At 43.7% G+C, this 26,740-nt stretch overlaps 1 protein-coding gene across 1 annotated transcript in view; it reads left to right on the plus strand.

Moving 5' to 3' along the window:
• The first annotated feature begins 1,321 nt into the window (after window positions 1–1,321).
• The window catches only part of srcin1a (SRC kinase signaling inhibitor 1a), a 31,679-nt gene continuing 6,260 nt past the window's right edge, over window positions 1,322–26,740 (plus strand). The window contains 14 exon segments of the mRNA XM_054607243.1: window positions 1,322–1,660; window positions 7,484–7,510; window positions 15,350–15,545; window positions 16,217–16,228; window positions 16,647–16,942; window positions 18,602–18,661; window positions 18,664–19,439; window positions 19,874–19,975; window positions 20,327–20,454; window positions 21,937–21,957; window positions 22,751–22,911; window positions 24,864–25,039; window positions 25,907–26,037; window positions 26,315–26,462. Coding sequence (XP_054463218.1) covers window positions 1,337–1,660; window positions 7,484–7,510; window positions 15,350–15,545; window positions 16,217–16,228; window positions 16,647–16,942; window positions 18,602–18,661; window positions 18,664–19,439; window positions 19,874–19,975; window positions 20,327–20,454; window positions 21,937–21,957; window positions 22,751–22,911; window positions 24,864–25,039; window positions 25,907–26,037; window positions 26,315–26,462 — 2,558 coding nt within the window. The 5' untranslated portion in view covers window positions 1,322–1,336.

The following is a 26,740-nucleotide window of genomic DNA, read 5'->3' on the forward strand; positions in this document are numbered from 1 at the left end:
ACTGCATGCAGCTCTATTAAGCCTCAGCACTTTTTACACTTTTAATTTCACCGTGTCTTTCATTTTTTATTATCCATCTCTGATGTTAGCGGTTTTTCTACCTGCTTAAAGTTTATACTGAATTAATAAGCAATTTGGTCAAATATGAATTAATGTGATATCTGTGTAAAAATGCATGATATTATTTATTCATTTTCCAACCTGCAGGTTATTGTAAGACACTATTAGTATCCATAGCAAATCATCTACCCCCATATGTTAACCCTTATGAAACATAATAATGCATACATAATGCATTTACTTATTGTAATTCAGAGAAAGCGCTATTGTTTCACGATAGTTCTTTTCTGATGGTCATGTGACGGTGTGTCCTGGCGTGTTTACTTGCACATCTGTGCACAAACACACAAATTAACCCTTGGCATGTTTCTCTTCTAGCCAATGCCGGGGCCTGTTATCCTAAGCAAGGTAACTCACCGGGCGAATGGCTTCCTGCTTTATCACACTTTGAGTTCATTCATTTTTACAGTCACTTTTTTTCTTACATTCTCATACCGGCTGTGTCCGTTTCACTTCCTGTTTGCCGTCCTCCTCGGGCCTGTCAATTAGAGCGCCGATAAAAGGCCAAGGGCTGTCAGAGTGATCCGCCTGCTTAAAAATGGACATCAGAATCAGTCCAGTCCAGACAAGAGACAGTGAGAATATGTAGAGAAAGTGGCAGAGGAGTGTCAAGGGATGGAGGGAAAGCTCAGATAGGCAGACTGGAGAAGGTGAGAAAGAGCAAGAACAAGGACAAATATGAAGGAAGTGTTCCTTACTGACTTTCATCACCTCAAATTTCAGTATTTTGTTTGTCTCTGTTTCCCAAGAAATCAAAGTTAAACAACAAGCAAGCAGATCACAATGGAATATCCAGCAAAGCAAACTCAGTTTGAGCCTCTTCCTTTGATCTATCGCAGACGCATTTTACTCATTTCCCTTCAGAACTTGAAATCAATAATTCTACAGGGAACTGCTTCATCCTGGTGGCAAATAATCTAACATCCCATCCCATTTCTCTCTCTCTCTCTCTCTCTCTCTCTCTCTCTCTCTCTCTCTCCTGTCCCCTCTGTGCCTTGATTTTTCCGTATTTGTTTCCACCTATGTGTGCCTGCTCTGTGTGTTTGTACGTCTCCACCCTGAAATCTTTCTGCATGCTTGTGTGTGTGTTTGTGGGGATTGACCTCTTATCTCTTCCACCTCTTCCTTCCTTCCTTCCTTCTTCCCTTCCTTTCCTTTATCCTCCCTTCCACTCTTCTGTCCCCGTCCCTCAGATCCCGAGCGTGGCGGCGGTCACATGATCTCGACGGATGACTTGGAGTATCCGCGAGAGTACCGGACGCTGGGCAACAGCGCTCGGCGATTCTCCAATGTGGGCCTGGTGCACACGTCGGAGCACCGCCACACCGTCAGCGCCGCCCAGAGTCTGGAGGCCCTGACCAACCTGCACAAGGCCGACATGGAGCGCAAGAGGGACGCCTTCATGGATCACCTGAAGAGCAAGTACCAGCAGCAGCAGCAGCTGCAGCATCCGCATCACAGCCCACACCACAACCCGCCCTCCCCCTCACCCTCCCACGCCAGCATGAGGGGCACATCAGAGCGGTCCGCACGAGAACAGGTACGCAGTCTCATGAGGATTTATTCTCCTTGAAAGGAATTGTTTCTGATATTTGTTCTTACATTTCATGGGTCTTTTTTTCCCCCTCTTTTATCACTTTACAGCCATTTAGAGATACGTGACTCATTTGGCAATCAAATTGGTCAATGTTGTCATTTTGGTGACAGAAAAATGATGTTTACAACACTTAATAGTTTTGGTCCAGTCATATGGATCGTCAGGGCAAAAAAGAGTCTCTTGTCAGGTAACATTCAAAGTGAGAGCAGCACAAAGCTTCACATTGTGCACATTTGAATAATTGAGAGAGAGAGAGAAAATAAGCGAGCAAAGGCTGTCAGGAGGTCTTTGTATGTGTGTTATGAGAGGCCGTCATTAAACTGTCACCGCCGAGCTTTCCTTTGTTCCACTGCTGCCAGAACCTGGAGGACTTTACATACACGCCGTTGAGGTGTGAAGGTAGACGGGAAGTCTCACACATAAACATAGGCAATTGTGGTTATCTGAATTCAGCGTAATGACGTGCCATAAAAGCACACCAGGAGAGAGGACAGTATGAAAGGGAGAGAGCGTGAGCGAGCGAGGCAGGGCGGGTGAAAGGCAGGTGGAGTCCATAGTTGCCCAGGCAACCTCTCCCATAAATGGCAAGTAGTGATATCGCGTTGCAAAGGTCAGGTTGTGTAGAGAAGCAGGAATTGCAGACAGAAGGGGAGAGAGAGAGAGAGAGAGAGAGAGGAATAACGAGGCAGGCAGTTAAAAAATTATATATTTTAAGCAGCAGCAGCCCGGAGACTGGACACATCCTGAAGAGACAGGGTATTTCTACTGCACCAGGGGGGGGAGAGCAGCAGAGCCCAGGATTCCTTGTCATCTCGTGGATGTGGAGGGGGAGAGAGGGAGGGAGGAGCTGGAGAGGAGAGCAGCAGCCAGTCAAGCAGCCCGCTGCTCAATTAGCCAGCAGCAGCAGGAGCCAGCCACCCATCTGCGAAGGAGTTAATCGGGCTGGTGTTGTAATGAATTAAATAAAGAGTTTCCGCCGCATGTGCTACTGGAGAGCAAGACAGACAGAGAGAGAGAGAGAGAGAGAGAAAGGGAGAGAGAGAGAAAGGGGAGAGAGAGGTAGACTGAGCGAGGGTGAGGGGGAGGGAGGGTTAGAGAAGCAGAGGGAGGGAGAGACGGGTAAAAAAACACGCTGAGGATGCTCTGCACCTGACGGACAGCCTGGAGTGACTGGAGTGGTGGACAGGTGCACTGCAGGTGAGATGGGACTGGAAGCTGTGTGTGTGTGTGTGTGTGTGTGTGTGTGTGTGTGTGTGTGTGTGTGTGTGTGTGTGTGTGTGTGTGTGTGTGTGTGTGTGTGTGTGTGTGTGTGTGTGTGTGTGTGTGTGTGTGTGGGATAAGCATGTGCCAGCTGGGATTACATTCCACGCCTGTTGTGTTTACCGTGGTTGTAAACTGTACACAGATTGTTTTTACTGCGTCCGGCTGAGCGTTCATGTTCTGTGCAGACGAGTGTAGGTGTTTTTTATTTTCAAACCGTGAGAGAGAGAGATATAAAGGGCGAGAGAGGCTGCGGTAACGTTGAGATGCCAAACTAGACCGTAGGAGGAATGAGGGGGAGAGAGAGAGAGAGAGAGAGAGAGACAGAGAGAGAGTAAGAATGGTTGTGATGAGGGAGGAGGGAGGGGGTGCAGAGAGGATGACGACATGAGAAAGAGACGGGAGGTGGAGGAGGGGTGGTGTGAGTGCAGCCTGCTTTACATGCCGGTCAGGTAACACAGGCTGCACTGTGTGAGGCTACGTCCTTCTGCTGGAGCACTCTGTGCACACACACACACACACACACACACACACACACACACACACACACACACACACACACACACACACACACACACACACACACACACACACACACACACACACACACACACACACACACACACACACACATACACACACACACACACACACACACACACATACACACACACACACATACACACACACACACACACACACACACACACACACACACACACACACACACACACACACACACACACACACACACACACACACACACACACACACACACACACGCCTACGCCTGTGTGTAAATGTATACAGGGGCATCTTTAGTTGCATTTTTTTGCCCCTCAGCCCAAAATGTAATCTGACATCTCATTACTTACATCAGTAACACTGTCTTATTTTTAGGTCACAACATATTTGATACCACGGGATTTTAAAAAAAATGACAAGATTTATACGAGCCGAGAGTTTCAACCATCATCTGGGAGTTAGCGTAACGATTGACATGTCTGTACAGGAAAAAGGGCTTCAATTAATTTTAATGAAATGTATTTGTATATCACAAATCACAAATTTGCCTCAGAGGCAAATCCTCTGTCCCAGGACACTCACATCAGAACAGGATAAACCCCTTTTATCGGTTAAAAAAAAGGAAAAAACCTTAGGAACAGCTTCCTCTCCAAGGATGGACAGAAGTGCAATAGATGTCATCTGTACAGAATATATAGCTAAATAGAATTACAACACGCATGCATATGATATAAATGATTGATATGATGAGCGTAGTAAGCAGAATAATGATAGAAACATGAGAGGGACGGTTGCAGTGATGACTGGCAGTCAAATAGGCCCTCTGGAGTTTTCTCTCACACCCTCTAAGTGCAGTATTTGCAACTCAAAGTCCATGTCCGGCGTATCTGCGGTTAAAGCAACACGAGGTGGTGAAGAATGAATGTGTTTACTTTACCTGAGGACTGTGAGTAAGCCTCATTAAGGGAACAAACAGAGAAACACTGGCAGAGGCCAACACACCAGAACCACAAATCACTTCTGCGCCATTAAAGCCGGCCCTCAGTCAGTTAGCTTTGTGGGAGCAAAATAAAATCATTAACGTTGTCGGAACAAGTGAACAGCAATTCTTTATGACGCGCCCGATGGAGCCACTGAGCGGCTGTCAGTTCAGCAGCTTTTCAAAGACGGGGCTTTACTGACTGAATGAATGAGACATGATCAGGTAGTCAAGGCCTCATGCTGTATCTTATCCCTGAAAGTGAAAAACTTTACCCTCCATGACCTCTCAACCCTGAGAATTTGCTCTGGACAACTTGCATACTGGTGCAGATTTACATGCATAAAAACAAGACAAACAGCCTTGCTTTTGAGCTTTTTTCCCCAGGTGTTTAACCCATTATGGAGAACTTAATCCTTTAATCCCCCTGGGCAGCGATATTAATATGACATTAAAAAAATACTAGCTAGGAGACTGAAATTCTCCTCAGCGTCACATCAAAGAGTTGTCTTAAATAATAATTTGCTTTGACATATTCTGGTAAAAACATATACGCTATGCGTGGGTGGAGATTATGCTCCGTATCGCTTTGAGTGTCCCACTTGTCTGAGTGCAGACGAGTCTAGGTGAATATATGCACTGTTTTATATTATTATTAACAGCACAGCCACATTATTTGGTCGGCACATTAAAATGCCTGAGAACAGCAGCTACCTCTCAGAATAAAGGTTAGAATATTACCTTGGTTTAATATTCAGTTTCAGGTAATTGAACCCAGTTTTATATCCTAGATGGATGAGCTGTAATGGAGTTTCAATTTGTTGCTGCTGCTGTGTCCATCTACTAGTGTTAATACCCCAGGACTATGTTGTGTCCCGTTTGCACCCTATTGCTCCACTAATACCACAGCTATTAGTTCTTAGCAGGTTCTAAGTACGTAGTGCCTTCACACAGGTGACTTTTTGAAGTATGCAAATTAGGTCTGCTTGATTCTTGAGTGGGTGATCACATTGCATTAATTTGCATTAACACGGTGAGCAGCGCATAAGCAGAGCAGCAGCTTCATTGCTCCGTCAAGTTTTGGTGTGTTCTCACTGCTAAAGTGACAAATAAAGTAAACTTACAGCAGTTTATGAAGTAGAGTAAAAAAGGAGGAGCTGCTCACTTGTAGATGGATGGAAAAAGCATCTGCTGCATATTTGGGAAAACCTTTTTGACGTCTCTTTGTGAAGTCTAGTTGGCAGTGTCATCCTCAAGTCCAAAACGTTGCAAGTATTGTGTCTTTTCCTGTTAGTTTCCGGTAAGATTTCTTGTATACTTTGGGGCGGCTGTGGCTCAGGGGCAGAGCGGGTCGACCTTTAATCACAAGGTTGACAGCGCCCACTGTTCATAAAATACTTAAATATAAATATAGAGAGAACTCATGTAGGTATTTGTTGAAAAAAAAGAAGTTTACGTTTTTTTTAACATCCGGCAAAACAGTATATTTTAAAAGGTGCTGCATGCATTTATATACAGAAAGTATTTAGTATAGAATTAGGACTCAACTACTGTGACGTTTGGAGTTTTATTAGCTGCAGAATACACTTGTTGCATACTAACAGCCAAAATGTTGTGCGTAGTACTTGCTTGCTCACTATCAGTGTGTAGTATGGAATTGGGACACAGCGCTCTAGGCTGTATAAAATCTGTGTCAGAGCAAATGTTACTTAATCATGGCTCTGTGTGTTCTTGGCAAGGAAACATAACTTCTTTGGATTAGTGTAATTATAACACTTAATAATGTATCAAATACAAGCAAGAAGTTGGACCACGGTACAAAAAGAATAGAGAGTCAGGAAGAGAGAGCGAGAGAAGAGCATGAAGTGAAAGAGACTGTCAACGAATGGCATCGGGGCAAAATCAGGGAACATTAAATGAAAGATTAGATTACAATAAAGTAATAATCTGTTGAAAACGCTCCCTCTGATGCTCCTGTTTACTGATGTAATCTAGGCTTTTATTGAGACAGTATTAAAATGGAAAGCTGATGATGAAAAAGCACCAACTACCATAAATCAAAACTTGCCTGTCACTTTTTTTTTTTCATCACCAGGAAAGTAATGTGGCTCCTGCAGAAGGGAGGCTGAATGGATGAAAACTCGCCTGCAGATAAGAATAAGAAATAGAATAAAGAGTTTGGATTAGAATTAAAATTAAAATTCATGAACTCTGCCCAATCTTTTTTTAATTTCTCCATGTCAGTTTTTAGCCTTGGCCTGGTTTTGACTGTGGGGTGATTATGTTTTAATGGAAAGCTCACATCCCCAGGCCATCAGGAAAGCACCTTTTCCCTACATGGCAGAAAAGGCAGGGAGGGCTAAACGGAAACGGGAGATTCAGAATTGTGCCGGTTAGAAATCAGCAGGTGAGGCGGCAAGATTTGGATGAAAAAAACAAAAACCACAGCAGGTGGATGGAGAGCGAAACAGACAGCAGAGAGCGAGGAGGAGGCGGAGCTGTGGCTCTCCTTGTGGTGGAGGAGTCTGGGAGGGAGGCCAACAATGGGAACAACAGAGTGGGCTGCTGTTTGATTCAATTTCACTCTTTTCATTTCCTCCCCTTTCACCAGTTACAGCCAACGGCCCGATCGTATTTAACGTCCGCTGTAACTCGACGCCTGCAAAACACATCCCCCTCCCCACCCCGCATTACCACCAATCACACTTGATGATTTTGGTTTAGATTCGGTGGAGCTGTCAGCAATTTTAATTAATTCGATATATTGCCTGTCAGAAAAGGAACACGTGACAAGAGAGCGCTTTAGGAAATGCAACTGTTTATTCTTCTTCAGGGAGGATGCATTGGCCTTCATTCACACTCTTATCTCCTCTCCAGTCCAGCTTGTTTAAAGCACCATTATCTTTGAAAGTGGTTTCTTTATGTCCATTATGAGAGAAGAATCTAACTTTTCTCTTCCTGTCACTCTCCCTTCCCTCTTTTGTCCTTCATGAACTCCACAGCAACAGCCCAACTACTGGAGCTTTAAGGTCAGTGCTGCGTGTCTAAGTGTCCCTGTGCATTTGTCAGTCTCCTGTCCATTGTGTGTGTGTCTGTGTCTGTGTGTGTGTGTGTGTGTGTGTCTGTGTGAGTGTGTGTGTGTGTGTGTGTGTGTGTGTGTGTGTGTGTGTGTGTGTGTGTCTGTGTGAGTGTGTGTCTGTGTGTGTGTGTCTGTGTGAGTGTGTATGATCTGTGCTGTGGGATTACGTCAGACTCCTCGGGCATCACCAGTCTATCTCCTTGGTCCTCTGGCTTCTGCAACACTCAGCTCACTTGGCATCTCTCGGCTCTTTGGGCAGTAGATGTGTGCGTTTGCGTGCGTGTGTGTGTGTGTGTGTGTGTGTGTGTGTGTGTGTGTGTGTGTGTGTGTGTGTGTAGGGTTGGGTTGGCAGAGGTGTCGGGGAGGTGGCGACAGCTTAAACTTCTCCAGCTCTGTTTAATCTGCAGAAGACGTTTCTTTCTCTGGATTTATGATACCTCAGGCAGCTGGCATTAATGGCTAGAAGCCATGTGACCTCGCTGAATTACTCAGACTGACTGAGACGTTTAAGAAGATGTTTCAGGCATTACTGAAATAACACAAAGGACATTAGCACAGAGGCTTGAGTCATGGCTCGGGCTGCAGAGGGTTGTGTTATCCACAGGTTGCAGAGAGGAGATGTATGTTGAGAAGGCCAGAGTCGAGATGTAGTGAGAGTTTTCATCTTGTATGCTGGATTTAAAGAGTTGAGCCCATTTGTTGGCTGGTGTGTGTGGTAATGTGTTTCCTTTGTTGTGGCATAACTGTGAGTTATCTAAACAGAGCAAGTTAAAGAACGTATCAGTGTGTGTGTGTGTGTGTGTGTGTGTGTGTGTGTGTGTGTGTGTGTGTGTGTGTGTGTGTGTGTGTGTGTGTGTGTGTGTGTGTGTGTGTGTGTGTGTGTGTGTGTGTGTGTGTGTGTGAATGGGAAGTGCCCAGGGTTTATCTGCGGCGTAGTCTTCTGAATCCCTGCTTACAATATAATTTGTGCAGGTTGGAAATGTCACTGAATATCAATAGCCACTACATCCTCTGACCCACGGGGAAGGCTAAGCATCTCATCCTCGACTCACACGAGCACTTAAACCTCAAACAAGAGGTCAAACAACTAGAATTTAGAGCCCAGTCTATAACATAAATCTGTTATATGACACAAACAAATGATTCGAACTCTGCAGGACTTTCAGGTGGTTTGCTAAGCCTTCTGGGTATATGTTAGTATAAAAAACGGATCAGATATGAAAATGTTGAACGTTGAATTGGAAGATAGAGCTGCAACTAACATTTATTTTCATTTTATAATGATCTTTGGATTATTTTCTCAATTGTTGTAAATAAAAAAAAAGATGAAAGAAATCTGAATTTCTTGGGGACATGTTTTTGCTTCCGATGTGTTGTTTTCTGCAATCAATAGTCCAAAACTCAAAGCTTTTCAGTTTACAACAATACGGAACAGATAAAACACTGACTGATAATAGTCTCCTATTCATTTTTGGATTATACACTTATAAATTAATCATAGCTCTTATCTTCTAAGTTGCTCTTTGTAGCAGCCAAAAGTGGTTTATTTATTAGCTCCTCACGGTGCTGCAGCGTATTAAAACTATAGAATGAAACAACCAAAATGGTCCAAGTGGTAACACTGTTGTCTCCACCTTTTTACGTTGTCGTCTCATGCGCTTCATTTGGCTGTAAAGCTTCTTGGAGCCTCATCCTCCTCCCTCATCCTACCGGCTCTAATCTAAGCTTGACTCTCCGGATCGGCCTGCATGTGGAAAATAAACAATAAATGAAGCTACTACACTCATTTTACCTGAATGTATTATCAAAGATGTAATCAGATAGTAATGATTATTATTTACAACAGCTGCAGGTGTTGGACAAGGAATAATGCACAGTTAAATATGTATCCTAAAAGGCCTTTTTTTGTTGATCCCTGCCATGTTTTTATGCTACTGTTTCTCTATTTTCTATCGAAAGAAAAAGAGAATCATTTCCAGCAATCTTAGCCAGCGTCTCTCCTCTCAAAGAGAACGCCATTCTGCTCCTTCTGAGCCAACATCGACGCACAATTCCCAGCAATTTGGCAAAGCAATTTGTTCTGTGCATTGATGACTCCAGGTATTATAAAGAGACAGGACTCTATAGGGGTTGGGGGATTGTGTGTCCGGGCAGAAGATTGGCCTGAGAGCCTGAAAAGATGGAGGGAAATAATGATAGTAAAGGAAGAGCGAGTGGAGACAAATGGATGTGAGACATGGATCGATTTTAAAGGGGAGCTGTTTTCTCTCTCCGTTTTCTAAAAGTGAGAGTTGTGAACTTCTTTTGTGTGGGGGAAAAAGAGCCGGGTTTTAGTTAAAAGGGAGAAAAATGCAGACAGCCAAAGCACAATGGCACCTGGATTCGGCTTTTGTCCTCTGTCACTGGAGACCGAGGTGCAGGCATCTCAGCAAGGATCAGAAGTGAGCTCTGGGATTTAAAAAACGAGGGATGGGATTAAAAAAGGAAGGAGAGGAAGGCAGATAGGTGGAGGCACAGACAGACAAGGAAGAGAAAGATATGATCAGAAGGAGAATCCCAAAAGAAGCTGGTGGTAAAAATAATAGAAGTCCATCAGAATGTTATATCTCTTAACATGGAGATTACTACATTCAGGGGAAAGATCAGAGGAGGCTCTGGTCTTCAGGACTCTCAGGTTTAGTGCAATTTATCCATATTTGCTTTTCTGCTTGCTGTATATGCAGGAATGTCACATGATAAAATGAAATCTTACAGATTCAATTTGCCTTGAAGGCAAAAAGAGTAGGATGTGTTGAGGATGTGTCACTCGCGATTCGTAAAGACAACATTCAAAGCTGGCCCCTCCTCCCCGGCTCAACCACACTAGAGGTGCACACGCCCCCCTGAAGGGGTCTTGCGGGGTCCTAGACCGCTTGATTGACCCTTCAGACCCACTGAAAACCTCAACAGCAACATTTCGGGGCTCTTTAAAATCATTAGATAATTATTTGTCTCTTGCAGTTCTCACTAAAATGTCTTTTTAAAGCCTAATAATGGCCATTTTTTATGATTCAAAATGCAAAACAGTTAGTCACAAATATGAATAGTGAGTGCAGGAGACAATTTTCTGACATAAATGACAGCCAGCCAGATCTGCAACAGGTTGTGTTCATGTCTGTTTGTGGACTTAATTGACTACTTTGGATTTATGTGATCCAGTTTCTTTAGTAAAAACCTTGGTTAGAGCAGGACATCGCAGATAGAGACATCTCTACACACTTAAATCCTACTCATTTTGCCTTTGACTAATGCTTAATATTGCCCATTGTGTTTACTCCCACTACACATTTTACTCAGCTTTTCTGCACTGTCAGAACCTGAAACGTTTATCCTCACACTGTACGGATCAATTTACCGTCCACAGCGTTGTTGCTCAAACTTAACGCAAAAACCTTGATTTTATCCAATGACAATTCAGAAATAGTTAATTCAGACGAGAAGGCTGCACCCTCAACAACGTTGACAAAACACGAGTAAGGCTGCATTCATTTGTGCAATTCAACTATGAGAAAGTAGGAAGTAAAGAAGAAAAGTATGAAGCTGCAGGCGGCTGGAAGAGGCAGACAATTAGGTCAGTCTGTTGGTCCGCTCTGCATCATAGTTCAATTTAATATGACAGCAGTCTTAAATGATAACATTAAATAGTAATAATAAAACAAGGTTACTACAGTTTCCAACAGCCTGATTCTAAAATTAGGCGTGGGAATTCAACGCTAATCTTTATCAGTACAGTGCTGCCAGGCTTTACAAAATACACAGCCTCAAAGTGTCCACACCGTTTCATCACAGTGTATACGATGTGTCTAACTAGTCCTTCAGTTATTCCTTCAAAAACATTCTGTGTGGGGACGAACTGCAAATTAATTCTTAAGTTGACATTTATATTAAATATATGAAAAAAAAAGGTTAAGAAGTTTGCAGACTGAGTGAGACAACATGGAAGTGTCAGAGTTGGAGGAGTTGTTCTCTCCTAAACATAAAAAATACATACCATTACTTGACCTTAAACCAGAATGCCCCAGTGTGTGTGTGTGTGTGTGTGTGTGTGTGTGTGTGTGTGTGTGTGTGTGTGTGTGTGTGTGTGTGTGTGTGTGTGTGTGTGTGTGTGTGTGTATGTTAGGAACAGAAGAAACAACATGGTGGGAGGTTGCATTTACTTTAATGCAGTTTGTAGGTCTGTTGTCAAGCTTTCCACTCCATTCTCTTCTGTTCCATGTCAGATCATGCTGTTCCCTACATGTTCCTCTCTTTCAGTCCTGCCCTCATAACAGTGTAGAGTTCTCCACAGTAATTGAGGGCTGTTGGAAAAAGTCTGGATCACTCTGAAAGAAAAGGTTGATGTGGAGGGAAGACAGGAGGGGAGGCGTAGAGGGAGGATTGTGGAGCAACATATGAAGGACGCGGAACCGGTTTCCCTCAAAGGGAACTCCATCATGTATAACGCTGACATGTCTAGCAGTACCAGATGCATGACCAGATGGCGTGTTTCGCATATGATATTTACAATGCAAAACGACTGCAGAGAGATATTTTTGCGGTTTTCATGTCACATAAACCGCCAATATGGAAGTCAATGTTTGCAGCCTGTTGTAACAAGTCGAGCTGACGTAGAGCATATATAACAACAGCTGCTGTGAGCTGACGCACATGCATACATCGTGTGTTTCATTGTCTTTGTTCAGCAGCAGATTCGTAGTCGAGAGAGCAGAACATTACTCATTCACTTACTCATTGTTTCTTTTTTTTTTTACAGCTGGTTCAGATATTTGAGTGTGCAAACATCGAGAGGCAGGAGCTCAGTCATGCAGCATCGTATTCTCAATTCCCTTTTTCCTTTTTCTTAGAAAGCTCAAACTAGGTTATTTGGCCTGGAAATAAAATTCTTGCATGCACTAGTGGAATGACTCAATATTCTGAAACAGAGCTGTTCTGTGTTTCCCTTTCAGCCATGCAGGGGAAGGAAAAAATGAGCAGATTGCTACTGATGAAATCTTTTTTTGATGTGTTTTAGACGTGATGGTCTTTTCAGCTGTTCCCATTCATACTGAAAGCTGCTATTTTAATTCTATGCCAAATATATCTCTGGGTGTTACTTTCAGGCAGCTGGTTTACAAATCCAGGTCCAAGTTGGTTAAATACCTACAATTTGTTGAGTCAACTACCTTTTTTTTTTTGGCATTGAAAAGGTGATATTTGTCCACTGAATATGTAGAAAAAAAGTGTTTAAGTTTGACAGGAATAATTCAACATTTTAGGAGACGTGCTGATCTGCTAACGGAGAGCTGGATGAGAATATTTGTATCCCTCTCATGTGTGTACAGTAAATATGAAGCTAACCTGAGCAGTTGGTTGAAAGCGGAGGGGAGTACATTGGCTTGATTCTGTCCAAAGGTAACAAAACTAGAAAACATCTTGATTGTTTAATCCTTACAAAAAAAACATTGTGTCTTGACTATTTCTTGGTTGGGACCAGTAACTTCCTGGAGACTCTGGTTTTTGTTTTTTTAAGAGAGTAGAATCAATCTTGTCTCTTACTCTAAATAAAAGGAAGGGAATCAGCATATTTGCTAACGTTTGTAACTATTCCTTTAAATATGAAGTTAACTGACTTTTGCTTCCTAAAATGAGGGAAATCTAGTCGGAGTTCAAAGAGAATCTAATTCATATAAAATAAATGATACAAGGCTATCGAACCCTAACCTTACATAAGTATAGTCTTTTGTCCAACCCCCTAAAGTCTTTAAAATCCTGCTGTGGCCGGCCTCAGTGTGACACCCTGCAGTACGTGCTGCTCCTCTGTGCTGCTGTTGGCAGTGTTGTTGTTCAGTGTGGTCACATTTTTAGATAAATGAGCCTATTAGAAAACCACGGTGGGGGTTATCAGTCAGCATCATCGTCCCACTGTCTGCCGCCACCATCACCGGACACCACCACTATCACTCTGTGTGTGTGTGTGTGTGTGTGTGTGTGTGTGTGTGTGTGTGTGTGTGTGTGTGTGTGTGTGTGTGTGTGTGTGTGTGTGTGACTGAATTATGTACGATAGTGACAGAAGGGAGTGTACGTTATATAAAGGATTGTTCAGCGCCTTGTAAACAAACATGCGATGGCATAGCAGTTAATTCAAAGAGCAAATTACCAGTGATGGCAGTAGTTAGGTGTCTCTACGGGTCGTTTAGTTTCGTTCGCTGTAGTGCAGCTAAAATGTCTTGATCAACTGACTGAAGTTAAATCAGCAACACTCATTTAACTCACTGATTAATTTAGATACATGATTCATTTGTTTGATTACTAAGCAACTAGACTTGAAGACGAAGGCCACGCTAGTGACTCTGTGAGGCTCTACTTAGGCACAGTGATGCTCTGAGCTAAATGCTAACAGCAACATGCTAACATGCTCACAATGGTAACATGCTAATGTTAAGCACATGCAACGTTTAACATGTTCACCAGCTTAACTTCGCTGTTTACCATGCTGACATTTGATGATTAAAGTTAAACAGAAAATAAAGTTGAGGCTGATGGGAATGATTCTTGTTTTTGATCCAATAATCTGTGAATGTCTGCACAAAACTTCATGGCAATCCATCTAAACGTTGTTGAGATATTTTAGTGTTGCGTTGACCAACTGACAGACTGACATTGCCATCCAGAGAGCTAAAAATAAACTGTTAATCATTTGCTGGTTTCACTTTGTCAAATGTGACAATTTGCTGCTTTTCTCTGATTTACTGAATAACTTTGAGTCCGAACTTCTGGTAAAACAATTAATTTAAAGATGCCCACTGCTGGGAAATTGAGATGGAATTCCTTTTTGTACAATTTATTGATTAAACCACAGTTAATTAGTGGAAAGAAATGTCCAAGGGGTCCATTGTGTTATTGCCTAATTAACAAAATCATAAATGGACGTTTGTGTAATTCTGCTGAGAACAGAGGTGACCGTCTGTGTAGCGGCTGTCTCACATTGATGAATCCGCAGTAGATCCATCACAGCAGAGAAGGAAATCCTTGTAAACCTTTGGGGGGGGGTAAACTATTGTGCTCATGGGGCAAGGAAGGAGGAGAGCGGCACAGCTACTGTACTGTGGCTAAGGATGTGTCTGCTGCTGCCATCCAAACAACCAGCAGACAGCATTCTGGGAGCTCATTACAGAAGCCTCTGAGCTGGAGGAGACACTACATCGTGGGGGGGGATCAGGGAGCCAGTTCAGTGAGCCCCGGCTGCACTAACGGCCTATCAGCGAGAGACGCCTGGGCCACGGGCCAGCAGGATAAAACCCACAGTGACAGCTTCTCCTCCCGTCCCACAAGTATCCATTTAGAGATGGAGGCAGCACAGGGACAGGAGTTGGGATGTGAGGTGTGCAAAGTGGAGCAAACACGACATGACTTATGCAGAGCTGGAGCACAGCTTCATTTTGCTCCTTAACCACCGTAGGTGATCCATAAAAAGGCTGATGCCCTGGAGTGCCGTGCCGTTTGAGAACAATCATATTGTGCTTTTCTGCTGCAGCATTCAGCTGATGTCTGATACTGTGACGCTGCTAATTCTTAGTGAATGGTTGGTAGCTAATATCGTCAGGCTCTGGTTAATCTGGTTATTCGGTCGATTGTGTGGCGTCTCTTTGTGTGCTCACTGTCTCTTTTTTTCCCCGGTTGGTCCTACTCCATCGGCCCTGTCCAATCCATTCTCTCCGCCTTGATTTCACCTCTCAGTAACTGATTCTGTCTCCCTCCATGTGTCTTTCAGAGCCGCAGTCCACGGCATTCCCAGTCCACCCAGTCTGGGCTCGCCGACCAGGCCGCCAAGCTCTCCTTTGCCTCGGCCGAATCCCTGGAGACCATGTCCGAAGCCGACATCCCCATCGGGTTCAACCGGATGAACCGGTTTCGCCAGAGCCTGCCGCTGTCACGCTCTGCCAGCCAGAATAAACTACGATCTCCAGGTTAAGATTTGAAGCTCTGCCGGCTGTCACAACATGCTGGTTGGACTGGAGACAGACTTACAGCTCACTGGGAAGCTGGTGGTGTGCTTACAGAGTGGGACAAAGTGTTATACCCTCACATCATTTTACTCTGCTGCTAAAAACTGAAGAGTAGTGATTCCTCAGACAACAAAACTTTAACGTGTTAGTCTTTTTTCAGTGTCGACACAGTCAGCTTAAAAGTTTAGTTTATTATATTTACCTTGTAATTATTAAAGCATACTATTTTGTGTAGGTGGTTATTTGTTTATGACTGTAATACTGCACACATTTGTGCAAATGCGATAGAACAGGTCCGAGGACAGGTTTACTACAAAAGGACCTTGGGAGTGTAGAGCGGATTAGTGAGAGGCTGGTCCAGATCAGGGAGTTGAGTTACGTCAGGTTAAATGAGATTTTAAAAAAAAAAATGTGTGTAAAACTAAAGTGGCGTCGACTGATGAAGGTCATTCTTCTTGAAAGAGGAGTTGAGACAGAAGTAGATCTCTCCTCTCCATGTCTCTTTACTAACCACTTTGTTTTTCTTCTCTCCTCAACTCGTCTGCAATATCTCACTCACTCTGCTTGACTTTTAATCACTGGTCTTTCTTTGCTTTGTTTGTTCTTTTTGTTTGTCCCTCGGGTGTATGAAGATGAATATTCAGGTTAGTCAGGCGTCAGATTCATCTTTACCTTTTAAAATCAAGGGTTGCAGCATCTGACAAGTGGGCTATTTTGGGGCTAATTTGATATTCAGTATTGCAATTTGATCATTGATAGGAAGTAAAAGTTTAAGATAAGAAAGCTCAACTTGCCTTAAACGTGCATCTTTGCATCTTAGCCACCACATTCCTTTTCTCTGTCAGTGATTATTCATTCTGACATCTTATGATAAAAATTGTTATCTGGATCTTGTACACCAAAACACAGAACATTTTTTTTATCATAAATGGCACCACTGTATCTCTAAAAAAGGCAAAAAAAAAAATGCTACAAGATTTGACAGAACTCGTTTTTTTTTTTCCATTCACCAAACCCATCGCCTTCTCACTCACCCGTCTCTCCCATCTCGCTCTCCTCCAGGCGTGCTGTTCCTGCAGTACGGAGACGAGACGCGCCGCGTTCACATCACCCACGAGCTGAGCAGCCTGGACACCCTGCACGCCCTCATCGTGCACATGTTCCCCCAGAAGTTGACGGCAGGTATGCTGAAGTCGCCCAACACGGCCATCCTGATCAAGGACGAGGCGCGCAACGTCTTCTACGAGCTGGAGGACGTCCGGGACATCCAGGACCGCAGCATCATCAAGATTTACCGCAAAGAGCCCATCTACGCTTCCTACCCTGCTGCTGCACACCTGGCTAACGGAGACCTGAGGGTGAGGAAGGGGGGAGCCTGGGGGAGAGTGGGGAGGTGAAGAGGGCAAACTGGGTTATTTTAGAGAGAGAAAGCAGTCTGATCTCCTGCTGGTCTGATGTTTACAACTGAGCTTTTCAGAGAGAACCGCTGGATTTTATACTTCAATGGTAACTTTGACAGATTGTTGTGTATGTGGGTTAGCAATTTAACAGGTATTCCTCCTGGAAATGTATTTCTTATCTTCAAGTAGGCCATCTGTTGCTGTGCAGACACCGGAGAACAATGTTCTTCTGTGAAATTAGCATATTTTAACATCCGAAGCTATTTCTGCTTCAGTGAAGATCAAGGAAGCCGGAGGGAGACCTTTTTTTTTTTTTTTTTTTTTTTTAATCATTTCATACAAAACCGTGCTCACCATCTGCATTATATTCACACGATGCTGAGAATACAACTGTGATTAACCAGGCAAACAGGAAGCGGAAAAAAAACACACAGTATGTGTCTGTGGAAACAAGATACAGAAAAGGAAAAAAGAGGTAGAGGGACAGCTGACCAGCAGCAATAAACTGCAGAAGCACATCTACATTTTAATACACCCACGAACTGAGTTTAAAACCAGGAAAATATTAAAGGAATTAATTTAACATATTTCATCTTTTACAGTCAGTGTTAGATTCACGGTCCATATTTTCTTTATAACTGTTGGAGACTAAACGCAGGCTGCATCTTAACCAGCTGCTTGTCGTTTATTTGCTCCTGTGCACGGTGTGTGTTTTTATCTATTTGCTTGTTTAAGTTGTGTCCCTTAAATTTAGGCAAACCACCTAATATCGCTTTGTGAATATATAGTATGTATATAAATTTGTACCTGGGCATAAAAGCTCAGTATCAGAAATGTATGTGTATTACATGGGATGGGATGGCATGCTAGTTAGCTAGAAACAGGGAGGAGTTGTGAAAAAAAAAGAAGTAGTAGAAAAAAAGAGTATTTGGCTTTTTTAAGCTGCAGAAATGAGAAAAAATCCCAGCAAGATGAAAAGAGGAGGACGTTTGCAGAGGAGGGTTGAAAAAGCATCAGCACTTCTTTAAGGAGGTTATGATTAAAGGCAGGTAGAGGTTGAAGTTGTTCAGTGTGAATGAACAGATCCTGCATCCTGTCATTTCTCTGTTTAATAGAATAAAAACATATGTTTGGATTTGAGATTGGATCAATACCTGCTTTTAGCAATGTAATGATAGGCCAATAACTTGTGAAGAGAAGACAGAAAAGGAATACAGAATAACAGTGTTGGAAATAGGGCTGAACGATATATATCCCAAAAATAAATCAGATTTAAGGTTTTATGGAAACTTTTTTTTTTTTTTTAAATGAATAAAAGATGCTTATAAAATTAATTAAAAAAATATATAATTTCCTCCTTTTCTACTGAAAACTTTCCGTTGCCTTTATTCTCTCATTGGCACAATAATAAAAAATAAAAATCAACTAATCATTTTTAGAGAATAAATTCTGCAGTTGTATTTATAATTGGTCTTTTGAGAAATTCAGCATCAGCACTCATCGGCTCAGTCGTCTTCATGTAAATACATGAAGACGACTGGGACAGACTCATGGGAAACGCTGCGCTCTCATCCGTACGTCTCCATGGTAACGGTCATCCCTGCTTGTTCATTTCAGAGGGACATGGTGTACTCCTCCCGCGACTCCTCCCCAACTCGCCGCCTCAACACCCTCCCCCCTCCTCCTCCTCCTCCACGGCCTCGGCGTCCTCCGGCTCTCCGTCGCGCTCACGCCTCTCCTACAGCGGCGGCGGCCGTCCTCCATCCTTCGCTGGTCCCCACTCACAGCACGAGCAGCCCCGTCATCCCCACCATCCCTCGGCCGGCCACGGGCCCAACGCGGGCCTGTCTCCGTCGCCCAGCGCCATCCTGGAGCGCCGCGATGTCAAGCCTGACGAGGAGGTTTCTGCAAAAAATATGGCACTGATGAAGAACGAGGCGCTGTACGCTGACCCCTACAGCCTGATGCACGAGGGTCGCCTCAGCATCGCCTCCACCCAGTCGTTAGCTGCCATCGGAGACCCCTTCAGCTTCCCCGTTACCAGTGGCCTGTACCGCCGTGGCTCGGTCCGCTCCCTCAGCACCTACTCAGCCGCCGCCCTTCAAGGGGACCTGGAGGACTCCCTCTACAAGCCCGGAGGGTCGCTCTACTCTGACACGTACTCCTCGGCCACACTCGGAATGGGTTTCCGCATGCCGCCCTCATCGCCGCAGAAAATCCCTGACATGCAGATGAGGGACAGGGACACGTACTCCAGCTCACCCAGCAGAGCATCACCCGTCAGGCAGAGCTTCCGCAAGGACTCGGCCTCGTCCTCGGTGTTTGTGGAGAGCCCCAAGTCGAGGCCCAGCTCCGGCTCAGAGCCCCTGTGTCTGACAGCCGGGCCTGGGGAGGGCGGCAGGGCCACGCCTGGGTTTGGTTCCTCGATGTCTGGACAGGACCCCGACAGCAGCAGGTCAGTACGAGTCTGTGTGGTGAATTACATTGAGGTGTGTTTTAAAGACAGTCTTGAATTATTATTTTTATTTAATCCGCTTCTGAGCGACATGAACACAATATTATCTGCTTAAATGTTTTCTCTGTTCCGTTCTCACCGGTTTCAAACCAAACTCACAAAATCCTAATTCAGAGGGTCCTGAATTTGAAATGAAATATAAAAAATTTGATGGATGTTTTCTCTTAAGACTGACTTGATTACAATAGGATATTTTAAACGAAGTTCACAGGTCCTATAAAAGCTGCATTACCTGCTCAATAGCATTCTGTGTTACAAATTTATGTGGCGAAAGAAACACTTTTTGTCAATTTTCCTGTAATCTAAGTGTTCATCTGCCTCGGCCTTTGTGCCGTCAACGTTTAGGGATCAATCTGTGACAATTGCATTTGCAGGGATCATCGTCTGGAGCGCATGGAGGCGATGGAGAAGCAGATAGCCAGCCTTACTGGCCTGGTCCAGAGTGTGTTGACCAGAGCACCGGACAGCGACAGCACGTAAGACCCTCCATTATACCCCATTAACCCTCCAGGACTCACAGACACAGCTTCAGGTCAGACACATGGGCAGCATTATCGACAGGAGCGGCGGCAGGCTATTATCAGAGCCATTACTTTGTGTTGAGTACAGAGCACTAACCATTAGCTACAGGGCACCTTGGTATTGATTTATGCATTGATACATCAAGAGGTGTAAGACAGCTTTTCAGTAGGCTTTGAGTTCACACCTTGAACATTGTTATCATGGCACTTCAGTCTCATGAAGAAGATAACTTTGTTAGAGTCCAGTAGTGGTGCTGTTAGCGTTAGCACTGTAATTGCCTTGCCCTGTGGCCGTTGATCCCTTAGATGCGGCCTGCTGCGTCTCTGCATGATGGCGGGCTGCCCTCCGGACCAAGGGACGGAGTTCTCACGGCCATTACCTTTCTCTTCCAGCGAGAAGACCGAAACCAACAGTGACGGCTCCGCCACCGGAAGTGAGTACAGCAGCATGACTGTGACCCGTGTTACCAAACCTTTACCCGCCTTCTTGATACTAACACCACTGCTGAGCTGTTTGGAAACTATTTTCATTTGTTGCATTTTACTGAAAACAATGCACTGCAATTTAAAGGGGATAAAGGACACAAACAAGCAGTGATGGTGACCTCCTGGTTTACGATAGATTTATACTACTCTCTCACAGGGTACGCTGCTGTCTCAATCATCGCCTTCAGTTAAGAATTGTGGTTATTTAAGGGCATTGTTAAGTTAATTTTGTCCAAACCAGGGGAAGATTCAGCATAGGTTCCTTTTAGTTCTGGTTTAGTTTGCATTCACACGCCTTTTAACTGAAAAACTAAGAGCTGTAAACAGGAAGTTACACAGACGGACAGGTAACTCATTGATTGGACGGTTCAGATTCAGGTGACTTCTTATGAAATCATGCTAAAGTCACATAAATACTGTCAAAATATTCTGTTGTTGGTCAGTTTGCTGTCAGTCCACAACAAACAGCACCAGAGTTCCCTCAGTATAAGACTAAGACCTCCCTCGTTTACTGCACCAGAGTTTGATTTAATAGCTTTCACACCTTTACAAATGAACCAAACTTAACATGCAAACACACCAGCGTTTGTTTTAACGGATAAGTACTGGTTACGTTTCTACCTCATTCATCGCTCCCTTCGTTTTTCCTCTTTCACTTTTGTTTTTTCTCCAGAAGGGTTTCATTCCAAATGACTCATTCACCATTTAAATAACAAGATGGCTGGTCAAATCCTCTTTATAGAATTGTTCAAGTTAAATGCCTTGGAGACTTTAAAGGAAAAGTCTAATGCACTAGAAAGAACACTTGAGAATTGTTCTTCTCAGTCAGATAAGTATTTAATGAATTAGTCCATTATGGGGAAGGTTTTAACCTCAGTAAGTGCAAATACAGGAAGCAGAGAGGAAATGCTGTTGAGGCTTTGACGAACATGAAAATACCTTCAAACAGCTTGAAGCTGCAACAAACAAACAAACAAACACCACAACCGTCTAGGCGAGGTTGTCAGACAGACATCTTTGAAGTATTGTGAAGGTTTATTTTCTCACTTTTTCTTACTATTTATGTGATGGATGCATAGATATTGAATTGAATGTGTATTTACTAAACAATCATTTAAGTTTAATTTAAAAAACAAATATTTTTCAGCATAGAATTTTTGAAATACTGAATTTTATCCCTTTCATTGCTGTTTCTCTCCCATGTCCTTAATTTTGTAGCACAGTTTTGGCACAAACAAAGCTTTTTTTGAAGCCAGACCTTCACAGGGCCAGTCCAAGGACAAAGTACGCTTTGAAGCTCCCTCACAATTTGATCCACCGCCAAAACACTTAGCCGTCACCTGGAGTCATTTTCTCCGTTGTAGTCTATAAAAAAAAAACTCTCTCCAGGACCATCATTCAGTAACCGGCTCATTCTTTCTATATTCCAGCTGGACGGCTGAAGCAGAAAGGTAGTTGCCATCTCCTCCTCTATCGCCCTCTTTGATTTCTCCTCTCACACATCTCATGGCTCTCTCCTCTCTGTATGGGTGTGTGGGTGTTGCTGGGTAGCTGGCGGCGTCTATCCTCACGTTTTCCTCCTGGCTGGTTTCCTGGAGAGCGAAACCTCCCCCTCCCTACACCCCCCCCCTCTCGTGCTGTCTCTGTCTCTACTTTTTGAATTTCTGCTTGGCTTTTCCTTTGGGAATTTCAGAAAGTTGTTTTTGTCACAGACTTGGCTCTCCTTTGTAAATGTGTATGAGTGTGTGTGTGAGTGTGTGTGTTGTGTGTGTGTGTGTGTGTGTGTGTGTGTGTGTGTGTGTGTGTGTGTGTGTGTGTTCAGGAGGCCAATGTGTGTGTGAGAACAACGTCAATGGCCATACTCACAAAGCCCTGTGTGAAGATAAGAGCATGGTTATCCCCCTGTGTGTCACTACTGAACAGACTAATTGCACTTCTATACGGGTTACTAATAGCATGAGATCACTTTTCTCCCAGTGGGCTATTAGAGTTTTGTGAATAAGGTGCTCTTTTTAGCATTCACACACTGTATTTGCTCCAGTGTGTGCTTAGTTTTTCTATTTTTGTACATTTCTTTGGGCCTGTATGCTGTGTGTGTGTGTGTGTGTGTGTGTTTTTGTTTGTTGTGTGTGTCGCGCTGTGTGACTGAAAGTCTCACGGGGGAGCACAGCCCAACAAACTAATCAATTTGTTTCCCGGCGACCCTCCTTGGTGACGCTCCATGTCCCGCTCTGTGATTGGCAGCTCATACGCCGTCGGCACCTCTTGCTCTGATGCCGCCGCCGCCTTCCATCACAACGCCGGTGAACGGTGCCGGACGCCTGCAGATGCAGCTCCACCTGCACGGCCTGCAGCAGAACGCCACCGACCTGCGCAAACAGCTCGGCCAGCTGCGTAAAATACAGGTACAAAGTCAATCCATCGAGAAATAAGATGGATTATAAGAGCCTATTTTCCCATAAAACAATAAATATACATAGTTTTAGCTTTAATTTGAATATTTCTTTGATATTTTAGTTCAAATTTGTCTCCTTTTCCTTGTTGTTCATTTCATTAATTTCATATATTCATATATTTTTCATTATGATGAATCTTGCAATCATTTTTTATTAATCTCATACCTCACTGATGACATGCAAGTCATGCAGAGTGTAAGACCACATTTAACACTGGTTTGCTTTTGTTCCACAGTTTGCCCCAAAGTTGCAGAAAACCCCTAAATTAGTCTTCAATTTTTAATCCTTCTAATGTTCTAAATGCGTTCGTGAATCCAGCATTTTTATGACGTGGTCTGTATACTATAAAGTATTTCAACACGCACATGTTCTGTATGCAGCATCGCTGGCTTTGATGTTTATTTGATCTTCTCTTCAATACTACACCTACAGTAAATAACACCTGCAGGTTCACGTAGCTGTAGTGCATGACACATTGAGGTCGTTGCACTTTTTGAGGATTTGTAATAAAATAGAATGAGTGGAAGATTAAAGCTCCGTTCACATGGCACGGCATTCTACAGAAATGTCACAAGGGATGCAGAATGCGATGAAATGGCACAAACTTACAAACAGAAATGTGCCGACGCGGTCCTCATTTATCCCATTTATCTCTGAAGCCAGCGATGCCATGGTTACAGCAGGAAGAGATGGTGAGTTAAACGCTTTCAGCAGCAGAGGAAAAGAGAAAGAAGGAGAAACAGGAGTGACAGATGATGGGCCCTGCAGTGCTTTTATTCGTTCCCTGACAGCAGTCACACAGTCAAAGCTGTGCAGTTCCCACAGAGGACAGGTTTGCTGTGTACCTGTATGAGCGTCCAAGTGTGACCTCTCCACCTGGACCTGTGTAGTTGCCCGTGGCGATGGCCAGCGGCTTAAATTTTACATGCTGCTCATGAATTATTCAGAGACAGTGTGCAGGAGAGACAGTCAACTGGGAGAGAGTGAGCACAAGATTTAAAAGAAAAAAAGAAAATCTATGATTTTTTTTTTCTGTATATATTAATATATTTTTTTAATAATTTATCATACTCCCTGTGTTTGGCTTGATGCATCCGCAGCATCAGTAGTGGTTGAATAGTGGAGGGAATACTGGGTAATTTTAAATGTTAGTGGTACTGGTGTCTTGCCTCACCTCCTGGAACATAAGGCTGATCAATTATTCATTTTTCTTGCTTACCAGGTGTTTTCATCGCGGGGAGTTGTATTACAAGCAGCAGTCCTGCAGAATATTCCATTCACAACACGGAGAGGGAGCTGAGTTCACGCTCAGTGCTTCTGTCATGGACAGCCTTCGTTCTCCTCAGGGCAGCCCGGCTTTCTGTGTTAGGAGAAACATTATATATACACACACACACACACACACACACACACACACACACACACACACACACACACACACACACACACACACACACACAACACACAAACAACACAGAGGGAACTACTTGCTAGCAGTGCTTTTAAGGCTAAAGACTCACCAAGCAATCTGATGCCATGGTTGCTGGATGATACATAAGCAAGTCAGAGCAAAATGTTCTTCTGGCGGAGAAGGTTGCAGAGTAAAACAAGAGGCCAGAGTTCTCTCAAGAACGGGGCAAAACAAAATGTATAGATACTGTAAATCACTAAGGTCTGTTTTCAAAAAGCCTTAGGCGATTCTCATCTTCGTTCTCTCGTTGTTATGCTGCCATAATAGCAGATTTCATTAAAAGTCACTCAAAAAGTTGCAGAGTGAACAACGAAGAAAGAGCAATATCATCTGTTACATTATGTGTGTGTGTGTGTGTGTGTGTGTGTGTGTGTGTGTGTGTGTGTGTGTGTGTGTGTGTGTGTGTGTGTGTGCGCTTGTGCTTGTGCAGATGGAGAACCAAGATTCGGTGCGAACTCTGCTGAAGCGGACGGAGGCGGAGCTTAACGTGCGTGTGGCCGACGCCCTGAGGAAGCAGGAGGATCCTCTGCAGAGACAGCGCCTCCTGGTGGAGGAGGAGAGACTCAAGTACCTCAACGAGGAGGAGCTCATCATCCAGCAGCTCCAGTCAGTGACGGGATAATTATGTCTTCAGTTTTTTTTTTATTAATAATAAACAAACAAACATTAGTTATCAAAATAAACATATATGCATTGAATTGAATAGAATATACACGTTAGTTGACGGGTATCTCGTTTGAGATGAGTCTTATTTCATAATTGCTTCAAACGTGACAAAGTTCATATCTGTTTTATAATTAGACGGCTCGCAGGGTGACGCGGTGATAGGATGAAATTGTAACTGTAATTAAGCCCGGCACAGAGCAAGATGCTTATTAAGATCTGAGGTATGAGACGGCCGAGCAGCTAATTGAAGCGACTGCAGAACCCAGAGTAGAGAGCTACCTTGAGATTTTAATAATCAGATAACTCGCTTCTGTCTCACGTGTGGAAATGTTCTGCTGGTAATAAGTCCTGGATCTCAGCTCCTGGATCTGACTCTGAGCCGCGTTTTGATTGCAGACTAATTGGTTGAACTGTTCCATGATCTCCGCTAATCAATGGCGGTTATTCATCCTGGCTAATGGCCAATTTACTTTTGGTTAATTATACATGATGCTTTCCTTTATTACATAACTTCAGGCAGTTTTATATGACTTGAGGCTGAGCAGACCAGACACAGGCTGAATATCAGAGCTGAACAAACTCACATTTGTACAGATTCTTTGTGTTAAAACTTTTGAGCACCCGTCCACACTCCTCCAGTTCAGCTGTCCAGATCTGTCGCTCTTCCTGCCGGTTGATCACGAGGCAGTTTATTGGCAGAGGTTTTACTGAAACTCAAAACAGCACAACTTTCAGATAAATATTCAGTAAAATCTAAGTGCAGCAGAGGAATCCCTGGTGCTCAGCCTTCTGTCTGTTCCATCCCAGCGACCTGGAGAAGTCGGTGGAGGAGATCCAGAAGGAGTCGTCTGTCAACCACAAGCTGGTGACGGTGCAGGAGCTGGAGGAGAAGGCCACCCTTCTGAGGAAGCTGGGAGAAACGCTGACAGAGCTGAAGAGTGAGTCACGACAGCACATTTCACATTCTGTGCACAAAACAGAAAACATAGTCTTTTAGTCAGACACTTGATAAAGCACTAATTACTCACCAAGGCACTGATTATCTTCTAGTCACCCGCAGCCAGCATGTCAAATGTTTAATCAGTCTCAGATGGCTCATTGTCTTAATGAACTCGCTGACCATTTACAGTAGATCAAAAATGTTTCGAGTGGAATTGATTTGTTTGGGGCAACATGGTTGGGTTCTTGTGTTACTTCTCTTTTTTTCTCCTGCAGATCAGTTCCCAGGCCTGCAGAGTAAGATGCGGGTGGTGCTCAGGGTGGAGGTGGAGGCCGTCAAATTCCTGAAAGAAGAGCCGCACAGGCTTGATGCCCTTTTAAAACGCTGCAAGACCATAACCGACACCCTCGCCACCATGCGCAAGTACGAACCTGCTGAGTACCTTTATGCTTTATGTGCCAATTTTAAAGAAGCTGAATGGAGATACAATTCTTTAAAACTTTTCCATCTTTGCGTCAATGTGAGGACAGTTTTTAAGTACTGATGGAAGTGCTTTTTTGCGATGCATTCTCTCACATGGTGACACTTATAGTGAAATATGTCCGACATTAGCTGACGCACTCATTTGTAATCAATATCGAGGAAGGCTTTTCCATTTGTGCCTCTGCCAAAGACATTATGTTTTCACCCCTCTTTGTTTG

Source organism: Anoplopoma fimbria, chromosome 11 (assembly GCF_027596085.1).
Source record: "Anoplopoma fimbria isolate UVic2021 breed Golden Eagle Sablefish chromosome 11, Afim_UVic_2022, whole genome shotgun sequence".
In the NCBI taxonomy this organism is placed as follows: Eukaryota; Metazoa; Chordata; class Actinopteri; order Perciformes; family Anoplopomatidae; genus Anoplopoma; species Anoplopoma fimbria.